We start from the raw sequence: 21452 nt of genomic DNA, 5'->3' as shown, positions 1-21452 counted from the left end.
CGATTGCCAGGCAATTGATTGCGAGGAGAGTGCAAGGCAAATGATTGCGAGGTGCGCAGGCCGATTGATTGCGAGGCAAGTGCACAAGCACGATAGTCAACTGCGAGGCGGCTAAAGACTGGTCAGCTGAGACAGGGGCTCAGCGGCAGAAGTGCGTGATCGTCAACCGCAAAAATACGTGGGTATGAACGGATGCATGAATCTAGACACATGAATCTCGAATATTTACTAGATTTTACCCACATCTAGCTGTAAGACACATGGCAGATTTTAATTGTTCTCCCCAAAATTGTGATGTATATGTGCATAAACAATCTGATCAGGACAAAAATTTCAGTAGACTGCATATTTGGAGTTGTTTTACAGTATGAAAGACAACTCTCAATAAACCTTATGCTGCACATGAATCTGCTCCTGTAGGCGGGTAATGCTGCTAGTTATTAATCAAAGATTTTATGTGTATAATAATGGAAAAAGAAAACAAATAGTGAAGAATTTGTACGCTTTTCTCTTAGCAGAACCAAAACATTAAATGTTATGATACAATACAATAAATCACGGAAATAGATAATGAAACAGAAAAAAATGCGACCAATCAGTTAAGTCAAAAATCATGGGAAAAATAAAATAAAAACAGCAATGGCACGTTTACTTCACATCTTTGAAAAAGAAATTTACTCCGAAACATTTTACGATAACTCGACTGGAGGAGTCGTATCTCTAGAAATACTCTTCAGTAGAGATTTTAGTGTACCAACAGCAGGTTTTCCCAGATGGCTTCTTTTTGTAAAGAAATAGCGACACAAAACTTCTCACTTTTTTAGAATATTTCAAAAATGGCTCATAACATGTCGGTGAACCTATAAATATGCGATTTCCGAAGCTGGTCCAAACGTTTAATTCAAATGCGCATGTTCCGGTTTTGTCAAAAACTGAATTTATGGTCGAGATGCAAGACGAACAAATCTCAAATTTTTTTTTCGTAAACCAAGTCGGTCAATAACCAAAGATTTCGAGAACCGAGATTTTACTGTAATTGTTAAAAAATACAAATATTATTTAGTCGCAAAGAAATTCATGACTTTGCAAAAAAATTGGCGATGTATTACATCATCAAAAATGATCGCTGAGTTGAAGTGTTTATAATTGAGAAAGTGTCAAAAATTACCATAAAGGTTGTTTCGGTCAAAAATTTGTGTGGAACCTAAAAAGCTTATAGCTGGAATCCTTAAACTCTTGGGAGGCAGCACAGGTTTTTGTAGTTTGTTACCGTTGGAATCTTGTGAGCTACATGGAAAAATTATTAGAAATGTACATTATACATACAGGTAACTTCCTCGTGCTATTGCTGAGTGGTGCATGAGTCTGCATTGACACATTTGATGAAGCAGCACAAGACAGGAGGCAACATTTACTATGACCAGAAACAGCAAATCATGAACTGCTAGAATACAGAACAATATACGAACTTAACTCTGAGGGGTGTGCCCTGAAGAGGGCAGTCTGCATAAAATACAACTTGTAAATGCACAACAAATACAACTTGTAAACGCACAACAAATACAATACATAGAAAATGCCATTTCAGCAAGGGTATTTACAAAAGCAAGTGATACAAAGCGATGAAGCATTTGCGTAAACTAAAGAAAATTTGTAAATGAATTTACAATTCTACAAAAGGTAACTACTCGGCCAGTAAATTCCGCTTGCTCTCCCTCATCACCTTTGTAGACAGACACTTTGTGCACATAGCCAGAGACAACATTTCAGAGGACAAATAGCTTTATTCAAAATCCTGATCATTTAAATGGAATATACTGCCTTAAACTGACCCATCCTTTCCAAGTCAGAAAGCTTTCATCTATAGATATAAATTTACCAGGCGGCAAAACAGAAGATAACCGGTCACGTATCATGGCAAAAACATTTCTTAGCCTGAAAAATTTATTGCCTGCCGAGTTTTCCGAATTGTCAATAAATTGTAAACTTTTTAGAACCATTAAAAACCTATTTCTAGAAATCATTTTACCATTTCAGATCATTTTAGGGATTTCTAGAAATCCCTAAAATCATCTTCTTCACATTCTCTTGCCCTAAAATCATCTTCTTCACATTCTCTTGCCCTAAAATCATCTTCTTCCCTTTCAAACCAGTCGCTATCTTCTGATACTCAAATCTTTTTAGCAGCGCTTGAAAAATTGAGTCCGTTCATGTTTATTAGCTTTCCATTAAGAATGATCAACTTTTTGCACAGTGTTATTGTTGCACATGCGTATAAGGGACTAATTATAGCTTCAAAATAGTAAAATGATGTTTTTTAAAACTTATCATACTAATAATTAAAAAATTAGCGCCGTTTTTAAAATAAATAAATTTTAAAATTTTTTTTGAAGACTCAGACCTGTCAAGCATATACAGGTTTTGTACGCTGAGGCTATATGCTTTTAACCCGACAAATTGTGGGATTGGTACGAAAAAGGTTAAATGATTTTCAATTATTTCTGGTAAACTGATTAAATATCAAGTATGAAAACAGTGTACTATTTTTAATTAGAATTATTGCATGAGTTATTTGTTTGTCTTTGATTTTTATCTTTTATCTTGTTAGACAATGTCATGGTTGATCTTGTCAAAACTTTCAGGGATTGTAAAAACTGTTCCATCACTATAACTGTTATACAGCAATGTGTACAGTCTATCAAGTCTTCTACCAAAGACATATATGTAGCTAAGGTAACAGAGAATTTAACAGTTAGTACTTACCTATAATACAAAGATGGGCAATAGCACAACTTTGTTGTGAATATGTTGTGCCGAATGTTACTGATTGACCTGGACATCTATTTTAGACTACAGTTATTCGATAGGCAAAAACTGCTCTCAATCTTCTTCTGCTGACTCCAAACCAGCATATAACGCAGTTGATGGTGATCTCACTAAATATTCTTCAACCCAAGAGAGTAGAAATGGCTGGTGGAAGGTTAATTTGGAGAGACAAGTTTTATTTAGAGAAGTCAAAGTTTTTGTCCGAAATGGCAATTGCGGAAATGATCTTTGTTGTAAGTATACCATTGTAATTTGTCATCCATATAAAATTTTAACCTTTATTTGGCAAGAATTAATTGTTAGAATTAGTAAAGAAAAAACAATAATTTGCTTTGTTGCCATGACAACTGTCACAAAGCACCTTTTTTGATTCATGGTCTTTAAGCCCTAGATTGAAAATTTTAATAAATTTGGAAACAATCTTTAAAAAGATCTTAAAATGAGCTGCATTCAGTTATTTATTTTGCAAAAAGTATGCGACCAGAAGAGCTAATCTATGATTTTGGTGAAACAGCTATGGTTATCCTTTATTTAGCTCATTCAACAAGCAAACTATGATTCACATTTGGTGGTTTTTATTTATGATAAAAAGCAGTCTGCTTGTAATATTACAGAAATAATAAAACAAAAACATGAACTAGCAGCATAACTCTCAAAAAACTATGGTTTCTAAGAATAAAAAGAACTTTGCGGCAGTTTCAAATTGCAGTATTGACAACTATTAGCTAGTACACTCTCGACCGTGGCATTATCCGAAATAAGTTTTTTTTCTATGGTAGTAACCTTAAGCATTTTGTTTTCACATGATAGCAAGTCGACTGAAGAGAGTCTACTTTCTGACTAACCCAACAAGTACAAGCTCCAGCCCTAATATTATTAGTACTGATGATTGGAAGATCTGTTCATACAGTGAGACATCTCTAGGAGCAAGGTACATAAGATCATGTGAAAGAGACGGTCTCTATCCTCTCATTAGACAGTTTGGTATCTTCAGTACTGAGAAAACCCGGATAGAGCTGAGACAAGTTGAGGTCTATGGACATGGTCAGTACACCCCAGAAACCTTCAAAATAACTTTTTATTTCTTAATCAATTGTTGAAATGGCTGACTGGGCAAATACATCATTTTCAAGTCAATTTAAGCATTTTAAAAACAAATACTACTTTTTTTCTCAAATTGTGAATGGCACTCCGAAGCAATATATATTTATATACTACGGATAGTTAGTTTGTGCTACTCTGCACATCATTATTTTTGCGGGCAAAAAACTATTCTATAAACTGAACTAAAGAATTGTTGAAAAAAAAAGTGGGTTCTCACAACAATTCTAAAAACATAAATATCAATCTTGGCAGTTTTGAAATTAAACAAGCAATAAATTTTAAGATCATTTAAAGTGAGTATAAAAATCTTACATGTATATGCTCGCTATATATATATATACATATATATATATATAAAATTTTCCTCACCCCGGATAACCCGTATGGGTGGTAAATTCTGCTCTAACTCGGGTCTCTTACCAGAGACCTGGGAGTTTGAGAACTCGCCTCAAGATCTTAGCTGTTCCCAATAGCGCACTTTTCTGCAACTCACTTAAGTTGATTGTTGTTGGTATTTGGGCAAGCCACATTTTATGCGCCGGTGTTATTGCGCCCAGTGCCCCAATGACTACTGGGATTACAGTTGTTCTTACATTCTAGCATTTTTCCATCGCTTCCACAAAAGGGAGATATTTATCTACCTTTTCTTTGTCTTTGCTGGCTATATTGTAGTCATTGGGTACTGATATATCTATTATAGTAGCCCTCTTGTTCTCCTTGTCTACCACCACTATATCTAGTTGGTTTGCTAGGACGTTCTTGTCAGTTCGGATGTAGAAGTCCCAGATGATCTTAGCGCAGTCGATTTCATTGACCTTAGCAAGAGCTTCCCACCAGTGTTGTGGTTTATTAAAGCCATACTCATCACATGGACTTCTATACACAACACCTGCGACATGATTATGCTGCTCAGCATATGCGTTTCCTGCTAGCTGCTTGCATCCACTGATGATGAGTTGGATGGTCTCGGGTGCATATTTGCACAGTTTGCATCTAGGATCGTCTTTAGTGTGATAGATTTTCGTTTGGAGTTGCCTTGTTGGGAGCACTTGCTCCTGGGCTGCCATGATTAGCGACTCTGTATTGGCCGTTAGTTTTCCTTTGTTCAGCCGCATATTTTTCTCGTGAAGATCGCCAACCTTAGATATTTGTTGGTGGTAAGCACCATGAAGAGGTTTCGTGTGCCAGTCAATTTCCTCATCATAAATATATATATATTTATATATATATATATAAATATATATATATTTATGATTTAAGATAATTTTAGTAAGATAATTTTCAATATATATATATATATATATTGAAAATTATCTTACTTAGAACTAAATTCAGAGTGCTCCACATAGGATGGATCAGTATAAATTGCAAAATTAAATAGGTCAATTATCTTTACAGGTACCGACAGTTTTCTGCTGTTGCATTCTTCAGGCTGTAAAATTCCAGGAAGTTTACAGCCTGAAGAATGCAACAACAGGAAACTGAACTATCTAGTTTTCCACTTTATATATATAAAGTAGTTTTCTCGCATCGGTTAACCTGTATGGGTGGTAATTTGTGCTCTAACTCAGGTTTCTTACCAGAGACCTGGCTGTTTGAGCAATTGTCTCAAGATCTTAGCGGTTCCCATTAGCGCACATTTCTGCAATTCACCTGAGTGGATTGCTGTCAGTATCTGGGCAAGCCACGTCTTATGCGGCGGTTTTATTGCGCCCAGTGCCCAAATGACAACCGGAATTACAGTTGGTTTTGCATCCCAGCATTTTTCAATCTATTTTCTAAGAGGGAGATATTTTTCTACATTTTTTTCTTTGCTAGCTACATTGTATTCATTGGTTACTGCTATATCTATTAAAGTAGACCTCTTGTTCTCTTTGTCTACAACCGCTATATCTGGTTGGTTTGCCAGGACACGCTTGTCAGTCCGGATGTACAAGTACCAGAAGATCTTAGCACAGTCATTTTCATTGACTTCACCAGGAGTTTCCCACCATTGTTGTGGTTTATTAAGGCTATACTCATCACATAGACTTCTATACGCAATACCTTCAACATGATTATGCCACTTAGTGTATGTGTTTCTTGCTAGCCGTTTCCATCAACTGATGATGTATTTGATGGTCTCAAGTGCATCTTTGCACAGTCTGCATCTAGGATCGTATCTAGTGTGATAGAGTTTTGTTTGGAATTGCCTTGTGGCTGCCATGTGTTCCGACTCTGTATTGGCGGTTAGGTTTCCTTTTTTCAGCCACATATAGCTCTGTTGAATATCGCTAACCTTAGATATTTGTCGCTGGTAAGCACCATGAAGAGGTTTCATGTGCCAGTCAATTTCCTCATCATCAGGGCAAAGCTCCATTGTCACATCAGCAGATTGAAATTCAGGTAGCAACTTATCTAAAGTGGCCATGGAGGATGCATAGGCTTTGATGCTTTGTTCTTCCTCTTTCACTGTCTGCTGTACACTTTTGAGTCCCCTACCATCATTCAGTATTTCTTATCGAGATACAATCTAGTAGTATCAGATTTTGGGTAGAGTGCTCCATGCATGGTCAGCAGTTTACGAGTTGCTATATATGTTTCCTCGATGGCTTCCTCAGTCGATTGCCTGCTAGATATCTTATTACTGGCTGTGCGTAAGTATTTATTGCCATGACATGATTCCTGGCATTGACCTGGCTCTGTAGGACCTGCCGAAAGTGTTTCTTCTACACGGTAATGACTTTGTGGCGTACCTTGGCTTTGTGGTTGATGTTGTTTAGCATAATCTCCAAGTACTTTCACACTTGTTCTATATCTTTGATCATATCATTTGGCATTCTTAGGCCAACTGCGAGCATAGAATGATCTTTCTTAAGAATTAGCCTTTCATATTTCTCAATACCGAAGGGCAATCTGATGTCCTTGCTGTATACCTGCGTGAAATGTATTAACGAATCAACGTCCCTTTCTTTGCTAGCGTACAGCTTGATGTCGTTGATGTAGAAGAGGTGGTTTATCTTGGTGTCACTATTAAACTGGTACCCATATTGAGTCTTCTCCAGCATATTGCTTAAAGGGTTTAGGTATATGCAGAAGAGCAGCGGTGTTAATGAGTCACTTTGCTAGATGTCTCACCTAATTTTTACACTTGCCAGATTTTTGCCCTTAGCCTCCAATTCCGTCTTCAGTTTGGTCATTGACATATTGATTAATGCCACAAGAGCAGGGTAAACATTGTACATACTGAGGCACACAAGTATCCTACTGTGGGGAATTGAGTCATAGGCTTTTTTGTAGTCAATCCAAGCCATGGAAACATCGGTATGCCTTCTCCTGCTGTCTTGATAGAGTGTACGATCCACCAGTAACCGATGTTTGGCTCCTCGGGTGTTGAGCTCGATTTTTTTCTGAGAACTGGTCATATAGTGACTCATGTGCTCTTCCAATTTGACTGCAACTATTCCTGAGAGAAGTTTCCAGATGTTGAGCAAGCACATTATTGGTCGATAGTTCTTTGGAATTGGCTCCTGCTGTGGATCTTTTATCAGAAGTACAGTTTGTCCATTAGTCAGCCATTCCGGATGATTGCCTTCTTCTAATAGGCATTCCATCTGCTAAGCCATTCCAGTGTGAAGTGATGTCAAGTTCATCAACTAAGAGGTTTGAAACGTGTCATGGCTAGGTGTTGCCCAGTTCTTCATACGCTGCACTTTGCACTTTATGTCCACTTTGATGATGGTGAGTCCTCGCTGAGCAACAGTGTGTTGTGGCTCAGCAAGGACTCACCGGGGAAGATCGGACATTGGCCTCGGCAGTTCGCCTTCGAACTGGGAATACACACTAGATGAATTATTTCTGAACAGTTTGTTCATTCCTGTTGACAGTGGCTTAATACCCATCTTCTCCAAGATGACGGTTATCGTACTGTAGATTTGGGCGTTATCTACAGTACGGTTATCTGATGAGCTTTGCAATAAGGCTATTAGTGTTACACCTCCGACAGAGTGCTCAACCAAATAAAAACTACCTAGAAAATTCTCATGCTATCGAAAACACTGTTTTGGTGATTGAAGCCGCATCAGTGCAGCTAATAGCCGGCAAGGGGGACAAATCCCATTGTCAATGAGAGTTGAATTTTTGCAATGAAGCAACCAAGTTGCCTCACATACTTTAAAGAAGCCAATTTGCTGACACCAGAGTGCACAAATCACAAATGCGATGAGCTGTGCACTTTCATTATATTTATATACATGTATGTATATATATATTTATATATATATCTACATATATATTTATATGAATATATATATATATATATATATATATATATATATATACACTGCGCTATATGTACAGGACAGATAGCGCAGTTGGTAAGGTATCGGGACCGTGATCATTAGGTCCTCTGTTCAAACCCCAACAACTGCATGTTTCTGGTGGTCCTTAGACACGATCCTTGCTTGTATAACGTCTACAACCTCTATGATGAGTGCAATAACCAAAGCCATGCCGGCTCGGACGTCGCCGGTCGCTGCCTGTAGCTGAACCAGGACAGGGCGGTGAAAAAGTGGGGCTACATGGGAAGGATGCGGCAACTGAGGATAAACATGCGCCATGAATTGCCACTAACCGCTAAGCAACTTGTAGCTCAGAGGAGTAAAATAATCAAGCGGCACATCATATCGGAACTGGAGTTAGATCAAATTAGGGAACATTTCACCCAAGTAACCTCAACCAATGCATATCAACACACACTGTCACGCATACACGATCATGTGTTGACTCACGGGTAGAAGAAGACATGCATTTGGATTTTGACCCAAGGGTGAGAGAGCTTGCAGAAAATATCATCACCAAGCTATCAGCTGCTAATGATTATGGAAACAGGGTACCACTAGAGTTAGCAAGGCCATACCTTAGAAGCTGTTAGAAGATTTTAACTTGGCACTGGAGTCGATCTCAACTGGATCAATCAGTGAGACTAATGCCGTATTCTACAGTACAGCAACCGTCATCTTGGAGGAGATGGATTTTAAGCCACTGCCAACAAGGCTTCTAGCCATTCCATCCGGACAGCTGAGGCTACAAAATAAAATCAAGGACTTGCGCAAAAAAGTTAGTAGGCTCAGTGAGAGATCTAACCACAGTTTGGAGCGAACAAAAAGGGAAGCCACAATAGAAGCTCTAGAATCTGCCAAACAGCAGCTAGTCGTGTCAAACAGCAGCTAGTCGGCATCTGCCAAACCGCTTCAGTCGTGCTCTCGGCACGACTGAAGTGGTACACCTAAGAGCGGGATAACAAGAGACTGAACCAACTGTTCATCAATAATCTATCTTGAGTGTATTCCCAGTTCAAAGGTGAACTGCAGAGGCCAATGTCTGAGCCTCCCCAATCTAGCACTTCAAAGTTCTGGAAGGACATCTGCGAGAAAGAGACTACTCATAACACAACTGCAAATTGGCTGAAGAGGCTTAAAGAGAGTCATCAACACACTGTGGCTCAGCAAGGACTCACCATCAGAAAAGAGGGCATCAAGTGCCGAGTGCAACATATGAAGAACTGGGCAGCACCTGGCAAAGACATGATTCAAGCCTTCCGGTTAAAGAAATTGACATCACTTCACCCTAGAATGGCTAAGCAGATGGAATGCCTAATAGAACAAGGTGACCATCTGGAATGGCTGACCAAAGGACAAACTGTACTTCTGATAAAAGATCCAAAGCAGGGGCCAATTCCCAAAAACTATCGACCAATAACGTGCTTGCCTACCACTTGGAAACTGCTCTCAGGAATAGTTGCAGACAAACTGGAAGAGCACATGAGTCATTATATGACCAGTGCTCAGAAAGGAATTGGGCGCAACACCCGATGAGCCAAACATCAGTAACTGGTGGATCAGACGGTCTGTCAAAACAGCAGGAGAAGGCAAATCAATCTTGCCATGGCTTGGATTGACTACAAAAGGGCCTATGACTCAATTCCCCATAGTTGGATACTTGAGTGCCTCAGTATGTACAATGTTCACCCTGCTCTTGTGGCATCATCAAGATGTCAATGACCAAAAGAAAGATGGAACTGGAGGCTAATGGGAAAAAGCTAGCGAGTGTAAAAATTAAGCGAGGCATCTATCAAAGTGACACCTTATCACCGCTGCTCTTCTGCATATGCCTAAACCCTCTAAACAATATGCTGGAGGAGACTCAATATACGTACCAGTTTAAGAGTGGCACCAAGATAAACCACCTCATCTACATGGATGATCTCAAGCTCTACGCTAACAAAGAATGGGACATTGATTTGCTAATACACCTCACTCAGGTATACCGCAAGGACATCGGAACGACCTTCGGTATTGAGAAATGTGGAAGGCTAATTCTTAAGAAAGGCCATTCTATGCTCACAGATGGCCTAAGAATGCCAAATGGTACCATCAAATATATAGAAGAAGGGTACAAGTACTTGGGGATTATGCAAAGCAACATCAACCACGAAGCCGAGGTAAGTCACAAAGCCATTACCGAATACAAGAAACGCCTTCGGCAGGTCTTACGGAGCCAGCTCAATGCCAAAAACCAAGTCATGGCAATAAATATTTATGCACTGCCAGTAAAAATATATCCAGCAGGCATAATAAAGTGGACTGAGAATACCATCAAAGAAACAGATATAGCAACTCATAAACAGCTGACCATGCATGGAGCACTCCACCCCAAATCTGATACTAATAGATTGTATCTGGATAGGAAATATGGCGGTAGGGGACTAAAAGTGTACAGCAGACAGTGAAAGAGGAGGAGCAAAGCATCAAAGCATATGCAGCCTCCATGGCCATTTCAGATAAGTTGCTAGCTGAATTTCAATTGGGTGCTCTTACAACGGACCTACGCTCTGATGTTGAGGAAATTGACTGGCACACGAAATCTCTTCATGGTGCTTACCACCAAAAAATGTCTAAGGTTGGCAATCTTCACCAGACATATATGTTTGATAAACAAAGGAAACCTAACGGCCAATACAGAGTCGCTAATCATGGCAGCCCAGGAGCAAGTGCTCCCAACAAGGCAACTCCAAACGAAAATCTATCACACTAGATACGATCCTAGATGCAGACTGTGCAAAGATGCACCTGAGACCATCCAACACATCATCAGTGGATGCAAGCAGCTAGCAGGAAATGCATACGCTGAGCAGCATAATCATGTCGATGGTGTTGTGTATAGAAGTCCATGTGATGAGTATGGCCTTAATAAACCACAACACTGGTGGGAAGCTCCTGGTAAGGTCAATGAAAATGACCGCGCCAAGATTCTCTGGGACTTTTACATCCGAACTGACAATCATGTCCTAGCAAACCAACCAGATATAGTGGTGGTAGGAAAGGAGAACAAAAGGGCTACTATAATAGATATAGCAGTACCCAATGACTACAATATAGCCAGCAAAGAAAAAGAAAAGGTAGATAAATATCTCCTTCTTGGAGAAGAAATTGAAAAATGCTGGAATGTAAGAACAACTGTAATCCCAGTAGTCATTGGGGCACTGGGCGCAATAACACCGACGCATAAAATTGGCTTGCCCAAATACCGACAACAGTCAACTCAGGTGAGTTGCAGAAAAGTGCACTATTGGGAACAGCTAAGATCTTGAGGCGAGTGCTCAAACTCCCAGGTCTCTGGTAGGAGAACCGAGTTAGAACAGAACTTACCACCCATATGGGGTATCCGGGGTGAGGAAACAATTTATATATATATATGTATATATATACACTTCAATGTTTATTTTTTCATGTTTCTATTGGGTGACATTTATACCAATTTTTCTTGCAGGTATTTTACAGACATACCTGATACATTTAGTATGAAATTTTCACTGTAGATTTATTGTTCACATTATCATAATTTATTATCGATTATTTCCACGTATATTGTAGAGCTTCCTCAGCTAAGCAACCATGCATATGTTGACCTTAAATCAGAAGGAGTAACTTTTCAATCAATTACATTATCCTTTAAACCATGGGATCAGCTTCTGAAAGAAGGTCTACCACCAACTAGGTGAGCTGTAGCAAAATAAACACAGGCACCAATCAACTCACTACTTAAAATATTTTACGTTTCTAACAAACTTTATATTATTTGCAAGAAATATGCGCCGTTGTGCCAGAAAATTCAAGCTCTTAGGGAAAAAAAGCTGCAAAATGTAGACTAGTGTGACAAGATTTTTTCTTTAGCATTGGGGTGAGCACAGTTTATTAAGAATCTTTTCTCCTGAGAGAAATATTTTCAGCAATGCCTGCATACTATCAGACAAGCCTTGTCTGACTTTGGGCAGCTGGTTGAATTGCCCCAGTGCCTGCATGCCAGCTGTTTGAGGCATTTTAAACATTTGCAGTTTCTAGTGTCTGGCTGACAGTGGGATTGAGTGAACAATTATAAGTCTGCGGGTGATGTTAGCGCTGGGACCTCGATCAAGCTAGCAATCAGTAACAACAGATAGAAAAAATAGTCACACAAGTGGCAGCGGTTGTGCCATCACTAAAATAAAAGAAAAATGCTTTCATGACCGGACCAGAGTGATATGGAATTTAAAAAACCTATACCTTACTGCTTAATTGGGATGATGGTGTAGATCACCCAGGCAATATTCTGGTAAAGAGGAGTCTCAACTATAAATACTTGGTTAGTTAGAGAAAGGACCAGTCTACTGGATGAGGTAGTGCTCCTCAGAATAAGAACTTCGCAGCTAGTGTTGAATGTGCGCATTGAAAGCGCCAGGAAAAAGGTATATCGGCAAGTCTAGAATGCTGCGAGTTAGCAATCCAAACTTTATTGCTATCTTTGTAGAGGGTTAGTAAACCATTAGCTGGCAGTAGTCTAAAGAGTTGCCTGAGCAAATAAGACTTGGGTATCTAACAAAAAGTACCTTAATTGTACTAAAAGGCACCTGATTTACCATCACTATTACGCTAAATCTGAGTGATGAATTTTTTAGGGCTGACTGAGGCCATTAAATAGCCCTTTCAGAGTAATCCTACTGTTGGCAGTATAATGGCTAGCTAAAGACAAAGAACACTCATTCATAGACTAATAGCAGTTGAATACACTTTTGGAGTGTTGCATGGGTAATGACACGTCACTAATTGCAAAGACATTGTATGAAAGTGTCTTCAGCAGCAGGGGGAACTTTGGGTCGTGGATTTAAAGTTCACATATCTCCAAATACAATCTTTGAGAGCCTGAAGAAGTAGCAGGTGCTAAATTATAAAAGCACATACTATGCAAAAACGTGGCTGTGTTTTGGTCTGCCATGTGCTCCCAGAGTTACGATATCCATCATTGAAAATGTTTTTTGCTTGATGTCTGCTTTTGTAGTGCTACTGAACACTACACAAAATGTGTCTGCTCTCTGTTTTAACACTTTTTTGCTAGCCATAGATTCCCTGACATTGGTCAACTAGATAGGTAACACCATTGACATGATAAACCATAATTGGACCAAAATGCTGCAGAGACGCTTGTGAAGCAATGTTTTGGGTTGAATAGTGGAACAATTGCATAGTATTGTCTTACAATATCAGTACAAGCTGTACTGACACTATAAAATGAGGCAAATGTAGGACTGAAAATTTTAAGCGCTGGCTTGGACATCATTAAAGTCATTTTGAGAAAGAATATGAGATAGACATTCTCACTGATAAAGTGACTGTTACTCTCCTAACTGGGAAGGTTGTACAAGACGCCATATTAATTGCTCATTTGCTTCATTACTTTGGCCCTTGCAGAACCCTGTATCTTGCTTTGCAGAATTTCAGAGACATTCTGCACTAACAGGCGTTGCATGAACATTTTAACTCCTAGAGGTTTTGAGTTGGTTACACTACAAGTAGCAAAGCAATCACTTAACAAAATACAGTATATTAGAGAAGATTGCCTTCAAAAGAGGGATTAACTCCCAAGCGGCAACGTTGTGGTGTACTGCAGTGCTTTGGAAGTAAAACTATGAGGTTTTTGTTCCTTCAATTGTGCGGTACTTACAATATATCAATGGTGAATATTTTATTAAATTAATAACAAAAAGGTCTGACGAAAAATTTAAGAGCTGTTTCAGTGCGGGTGAATAAGTATGGGTAAAACCATACCTATCATATTTCACAAAATAGGCAGTACTAGATAAAATTCCTAGCATTGTATTCAAGTACACATTGTGTGTGAATGGCATTTCTAAGTATGTTAAGGATGTCAGGTGACAGCGAGTTGGTGATGAAAATGGTTCTCGACATGTGAGTCATAATTTTTTTAACTGGCATTTGTTCTTAACGAATTGGTTCAGGTGACCACCACTTTTTGAAAATGAATACTATTAAAATTGTGCCACTGGAAATGGCTACAGACTAATTACTGCAAGTTGGACTCTGCAGCAAAACTGATGCTGAGGCAGTAGAAAATCAGAGGCGTGACTAAATCTATTGACTAAAGAGTCAAACTTATGGCTCATGCAGACCAGCTTTTGGTTAAGGCGGAAAACCTGCCAACTAGCTTTTTGTTTATATAATTGCAGCAATTACAAAAACATCCTAAGTATGTAGACAGTCAGCGCGCTAGTTTCTGGTCCCTGATGCATTTTCTTGATAATTTTGTAAGAAGCTGGTAAAGACGTGGGTAAGTATGCAAATATTCTGAGCTTCCATTATAATAACTTCAATTAATACAATAAAAAGTGCATCTCTATATCTGCAACAAAATTTATTTCAATTGTTTTAGATACAAAATCGACGCAAATAATGCTGGCGGCACTCAAACTGTCCTTCATAGCCAAAACTCTCCAAGGTTAAGTGTTACGTTTGTCGGTCTGGAGCTAGGGATTTTGTACAGTTTTACGCTTTCTTGCTCTGTACAAGGTTACACGTGCCCTGGAAACACTCCCAATATTTCTCAATCTACAGAATGTACAGGTTAGCAATGGTTTTTTTATTGATGGCTTCCTAGTCATTGTTGTATGATTATTGGTTTTGATAATTCAGTCATAGCTACATGTTCTTAGATAATAATTTACTTAATTCTCCCTTTTCTACAGTTTTTGACATGAATGCCGACTATTGAGTACAGTCCCACCTCCAAAAAAAACTAAATGTGTTTTAAGCCTAGTACTTTTTTATTTCTACACACTATTTCCTGTATAAAATATTAAATTCAAATCCCAGTACTATGTAAAACCATGGAAAACAGGATTTTTCTGTGGAAAAATATGTTTTAAATTGTTGCTTTGTTCCCAAAGTAACAAATAGCTTTTTAGGGGTTACATTCTACAGTGGAATGTTACATTACTCTGTGTAGCACTGTAAAATGTTCTTTTTTTCTAAACAGTCATCGTGGCTAATACCAGTGGGAAAAAGACTTGAAGGCATGCTTTCGATACACTTGATATTTATGAGGCTACAGAGCATAGCATAATCTTTAGGTTTAATGTTGATGAGTTGAGCTTATTAGATAGACTCTTGAAGCTAAGTGTTGAGCTTTTACTAAACAGAACTTTACACTTGTGTTTTCTTAACCTTTTGTTTATTTTGTTTTGTTTGGCTTTTTTTGCTCTGCTTTTAATATAGTTTTTAGCTGTACATTTCAATTGTTTTAATGTCTAACAAAATTAAAAAAGTTGTAAAGATATTAAGGTATAAATGTGAAGTAACTAACAAGTACTGGCTAATTTAAGTCTGTATAAAAAGAAGAAAACAAAAAATGATTTGAAAAAATGATACAATTACCATAAACTGAGTAAACGAAATAAAAGCCATGAGTTTGTTGAACTATTAATAACAGTTAGTGCATAGAACTGTGTCTATAAGTAGGGAGTTCTTATTTTTGAAACAGACATGTAAAATGAATGTTGAACTTGACTTAAATTTAATTTAGCTTACATAACACATATTTAAAGCAAAGTTTTAGGATGTATTTTACTTAACTAAAGTTCAACATGGTCTTTATCTAAAATCTGGTCCCTTATCTGTTATCAGTTTTTCTTTAGTATAACTTATAACAAATAATGCAGAACTAAGATAGAGAAAATCCGTTGATAACAGAAAATATTATTAAGAATGTTTGTCCATGTATAGTGAGAGCAAAAAACCAATGGAATTCTCATTTTGAGACTAAAAGATTGCATAATTAGGTCATCATAGGCCATGCATTTTTAACTGTAAAAAGTGCACACTTATCATAAGTAATTGCAAAACAAATATAAGATAAACGGTAAGAGCAACGAATGCGATAAAAAACAGATTACCTGTTTGGTTATGAACGCTTATTAATCAACTTGCGATTTGAATGTCTTCAGTTCAAATCCAGTATCAATGCAATATTTTGTTGCTAAAATTTTATATCTATAAATGGACCAAATAATATCGTGCGACAGACCGACGAAATACAAGCAAACACTATAATACATGCATATATTATAGTATATATATACATTTATAGACGATCAGAATGCCTGTCATTTCCAAGTAATAAAAAGTCTTTGCACAAAAAACTCACAATTTGAATGTCATGACTTCTAATCAAGGACTAACACGACTTTCAATAGCTGGACAGATTGGCGACAGACAATGACAAACAATGACAGTCAGACCATGGACATACGACAGACAGACAATTGACATACAGATGATGACAGACTAACAAAAGACAATAGACAACAGACAATGACAAACAATGACTAACAGGTGACCAAGGATGACAAACGATGACAAACATAGGACAAATGACATCTAACAGAAAATGACTGACAGATGACCGAAAAATGACAACTGATTGATATACGACGACAACCGACTGACAGATGACTGACAGAGAAGTTCCTGACAGACAACTAATGGGATGACCGACAGACGACCAATAGGGATGACTGGGAGACAATAATCAACCAATGGCGACGGATTGACAACATCTGACTCCCAACAGATTATGACAGTGACTGACAGACGACAACTGACAGACGATGACTACCAGATGACGACTGAAAAAAGACAGACGACAGACTGATGATGGCATACAGCAGACAGATAAATGACAATAGACCACAGATCGACAACAGAGAGACAGATGACAATAGACAGGCAACATACAGATAACAGACAAGCAACAGACAAACATCGGGCAGAAAAAAAAACATACAGAAAACATGCATACACCAACAGGCAGACAACGACAAGCATATGACAGTCGGCAACAGGCAGACAACAGACAATGACATATGACAGACAGATGCCGACAGGCAGACAATGACAGACATATATATATAAATATATATATATGTATACATATATAATATATTTATATATATATATGTATACATATATATATATATTTATATATATATATATACATGTATATATATATATATATATATATATATATATATATACTGATGAAGAAGAAGGTTGCAGTTCACTGTTAAATGTTTTAAAAGTTTTCAGTTCTTAATATAGTTTATATATATATATATATATTTCTTTGTTTGTGTGTCTGTTATTCTGCGATTAGATGAATCTGTGTGCCCGGCTTTGGCTATTAAAATTTTTGAAAGAAAAGCTTGATTTGTACTGGATTTTAACTAACGGAGAAAACAACTGAAACTTTTCCATCACGAATTTAACCACCGAGCTACACAGTCCTTTGAATGTTATCACTTATATTATATGCCACATCCCATCTTCTCAAAACGACGCATTAATTAACACATCGCTCCCATGGGTTACAACAATAAAATATGGTGCAATAAAATATTTTTCACTTTATGTACTTTATGAACCAAGATGCTTTATTGTCTTAGGGCTAATCTGTTTTCCGCCATATGATACCAACAATTATTTCCTTCAAATTTAAATATTGGTGATTGTTATGTGTTATCTGCTTGTGATTCTGTTATAGTAAAAACAAATTTGCAAACAGATAGGTGATAAAGTTTTGTTTAAATGTTTGCTAAAACTTCCTTTAAGTAGTTTTATGTTTTTAGTAAACTAAAACTATTTAATTCATTCAGCGTTCATGTTACACGTCTGTCTCAAAGGTAATAACTCTGCATAATAACTCTCTTAATAACTCTGAAGTACATTCACATTGTAATAATTATTACATTTTCTTGCAGATAATAACCAGAAAATGCATTGTTTTGTTACTACTTTTTAATAATGATGACTTTGATGACTTTGCCAGGAAGTGATTGCCTTAGATTATTACCATGGTTTTCTATGCCATTGTATACGTTTATAAGATACTTCTGCATTATGATGCCAACACCGAAATAAACTAAAATCATATAATTGTATACCAAGTGATTCCTCATTTTAACCATAGCCAAACATACTATATTTAGCAATTACCTGCTAATTATTTCACATATGCATTCAAACACTTTAGGGTGCTATTCTTCCGCCTGATTTAAATTTGTGTTAATAAAGCCCTTCTCCTGTTATAGCAAATCAAAAAGTTAACGTTTTGTGCAAATTTTAAAACTTTCACAGCTGTTTTCTTTCTATATTAATTCATTTGAACTGCACAAAAGAACACTTTTTTTCATTTTATGAAGTCTAAAAGTTAAAGTGGTAAATTTTGTATATGTAAAATAAAACTTAATTTTCTATCCAAATACTTTTTGTTACCTGGGCAATGCGGGCTTAGTTCAAGCATATTTAGTAACTTCAAACATTTTAAGGACGTTTAAAAGAGAACTTAAATCTACAACTCTAAAGCTGTTTCAAGCTAAATTCGGCAATATCAACTAAAACGGTAGGTAGACATCGTTTCAGTACACCAATATTTAAGAAGATCTCGATGATCTCTTCTGAATTCTAACACGCTTTTATAAATTTTAATTACCAGTTTTTAGCCAATACTGAAATTATTGCACCAAAAGCGTAACATGCAGAGTTTATGTATTGTTAAATTTGACCTAACATTATTTGCATTAGTCCTGGGCCAGAAATTAGCCAAAACTTTATGTATGTCAATGTTCATTTGTGGGCGTGAAACTATCACTTTGCTACAGATTTCCAATGCTATGAAACTTGAAACGTCTCACTTTGACAGAAAATTCATGAGTGATTAATTTGAAAAAAATTAAACTATTCATCAAAACCGTAAAATAAAAAAATGCAAATTGTTGTTGCAACTGTGGACATGGTGAAATTTGGTTCCTTCTAAAATTAGATAAGAATTCATGATAATGTTCTGAATACATATTCATGATAAATGTTAACCTATTGCAATAAAACCAAAAGTGCATAGCTTTTAATATGTACAAAACTTTTTAGAAGCAAACAAAGTCTTTAAAAGACACAGGAGTTCAAATCGATCACCAAAATTTGATTTTGTTCTAGCTTTTGCTGTTTCTTTTGTCAGAAGACTCTAGGTGTATTGTTTTATTTTTATCTAGCTTATAACCATACAGATCAGGATAATGATAATCATATCTCAAAGTATACTACTTGATAAAAGCACGATAATAAAGTGCACATTAAATTCATTAAAAATATGTTGTACATAAAATTCATTAAAATATGTTGCACATTAAATTCATTAAAAATATTTTGTCCACTCAGGCATGAGCTTCCTTTGGCCATACCCACTCTAAATTAAGCATGACAAAAGCTTTAAAGCTGCACATTTTTATGCATTGCTAATTCCAGCCCAACATACTTTTCCCTGCTTTTCTTTATTAGTTCTATCATATATCTCACTAAGCTAGTGTTTATTTTAAAATGACCAAGAGCCTATGGTTTATGCTGACAAATATAGACTTTTTTATTGTAAGCCAGTTTCAGGAACATTTGGTGTTCGAAGAAGTTTCGTGAATTCTGAGTGAGGTGCAATGAAAACCATGCAACAAGTTAAACCTGCTATAATCTTGCTGTAACTAAATGGAGTATACCACTTTCCTCTATATCAGTATTTTGATACATAGTTTTTGATACAGACCATATTTTAAGCTACTCAAATTAAACATCTATAAGTAGCAATATTATGATTACATTTTGTTTCTTGACAAGCCTTTAATCTATTACATGTTGGTGTAAATGTAGCATCAATGTAAACTATTCGATGTACACGTACATAAATTGTTATTGCCAGTGTTGCAAATTACAGACAATATTTCTTTAAATAAAAGTTTTTTATATTTAATAATTTAAACCGTAAAAAATATGTTTTAAAAAAATATCATGTAAATTTTAGGTGAGTCGGTATATAATTATAGAATCTAAAATACATTGAAATATTTTTGCTCTATGAAGAACTGCTCTAAAATGTCGGTTAAATAGAGTGTGTACTGTGGTTACTACCAACAAAGATATTTAAATGTAAATTGTAATTTTTGCTAAAGCAGGATGAAAGTTATGGCAATGATTTATGAAACATTTTGGAGCACAGAGGAGTAAAAAATTAAAAGCTAAACATCAAAGCACTCATATAGCAATATACATGCAAACAAATCCTTAATTTTTTTAATTTGGCTCTACAACTTCACATTAAATTCTTGCACAAGTACTATGTGAAGCTAAAACAGCAAATTTTTATAGGTACATATTTTTTGTAGAGAAAAACATTACCATATACTTCAACTTCTGCCAGTGCTAAACCTTCTTCATGAGTGTTGAGTATGGCGACATGTTGTCCTTCTACTGGAGGGTCAAAGTTGTGAGTAAAATTGGCAGGATATGATGGCTCTCTGTAGTTGATTCTTGTCCAATCATTAGATGATAGCGATGGATCTGATGGGTTAGTACTGTTGGAGGTTAAAATACTTACTTTCTCTAACAACTCATCTGTAACAATATCATAGGAGTCAACTTTCGTCACCTAGCATACTTGCAATGTAGTTGAGAAAAAAAGCGTGAGATTGGCGGCAAATGTAGTAGTTGAATCTGAAGCCTAAATTTTTTGTGAGGTTTTTTTTCTTCATTGGCACTTACATAGGAGGCCCTTCCACAACTTTTTTTAATGTTCAGGTACACTACTATAAATGTGAGGTTGTTGTCGTTTGCCAACGATATGTCACAGCTCCGTGTATATTCTCTGTTTATTGATGAAAAACTGTAGAGCAAATCGTTAGACAACGATGTTGCTAAATCTAAATAGCCCAGGTTTTATGGCAAACATACAATTTAAAAGCAATCTGTTTCATTGTTGCTAACTTTGTGTGATGATGAGGGCTCGCAACTAGTAAACAAAGGAAAAACGGCAAGTAAAACAATTAAACTACTACTTTTATTGAAAAAGCTGGAGGAAAACGGGAGATTTTGTGCAAAGGGGAGACTGACTTAAAAAACTGGAGAGTCCCAGCCAAACCGAGAGACTTGGCTAGTATGTCACCTAGCAAATAATTGCATTTCTATAACTGGTTTTAAAACATAAAATAAGGAATCAACATAATCGTAATGGTGAATTTGAAAACTTAACTGTTAATCCCTAAAAAATTATATTTTCTAATTTAACTAGGTTTACCTACAACACCAAAACATATTGAACTGTCTTATTCAACATAACAT

The 21452-nt window shown here is 36.6% G+C and overlaps 1 protein-coding gene across 1 annotated transcript; it reads right to left on the bottom strand.

Annotated features, from left to right (window-relative positions):
* Window positions 1-7043: 7043 nt before the first annotated feature.
* LOC137404740 (uncharacterized) lies at window positions 7044-7523 on the bottom strand. The gene has a single exon (XM_068090973.1). The coding sequence runs from the start codon at window positions 7521-7523 to the stop codon at window positions 7044-7046; it is 480 nt and encodes a 159-aa protein (XP_067947074.1).
* Window positions 7524-21452: the final 13929 nt, after the last annotated feature.

The sequence above is a fragment of the Watersipora subatra genome, chromosome 9 (assembly GCF_963576615.1).
Source record: "Watersipora subatra chromosome 9, tzWatSuba1.1, whole genome shotgun sequence".
Taxonomy (NCBI): domain Eukaryota; kingdom Metazoa; phylum Bryozoa; class Gymnolaemata; order Cheilostomatida; family Watersiporidae; genus Watersipora; species Watersipora subatra.
Note: the sequence above shows the minus strand (reverse complement) of the source record. Positions and strands in the feature narration are given on the sequence as shown.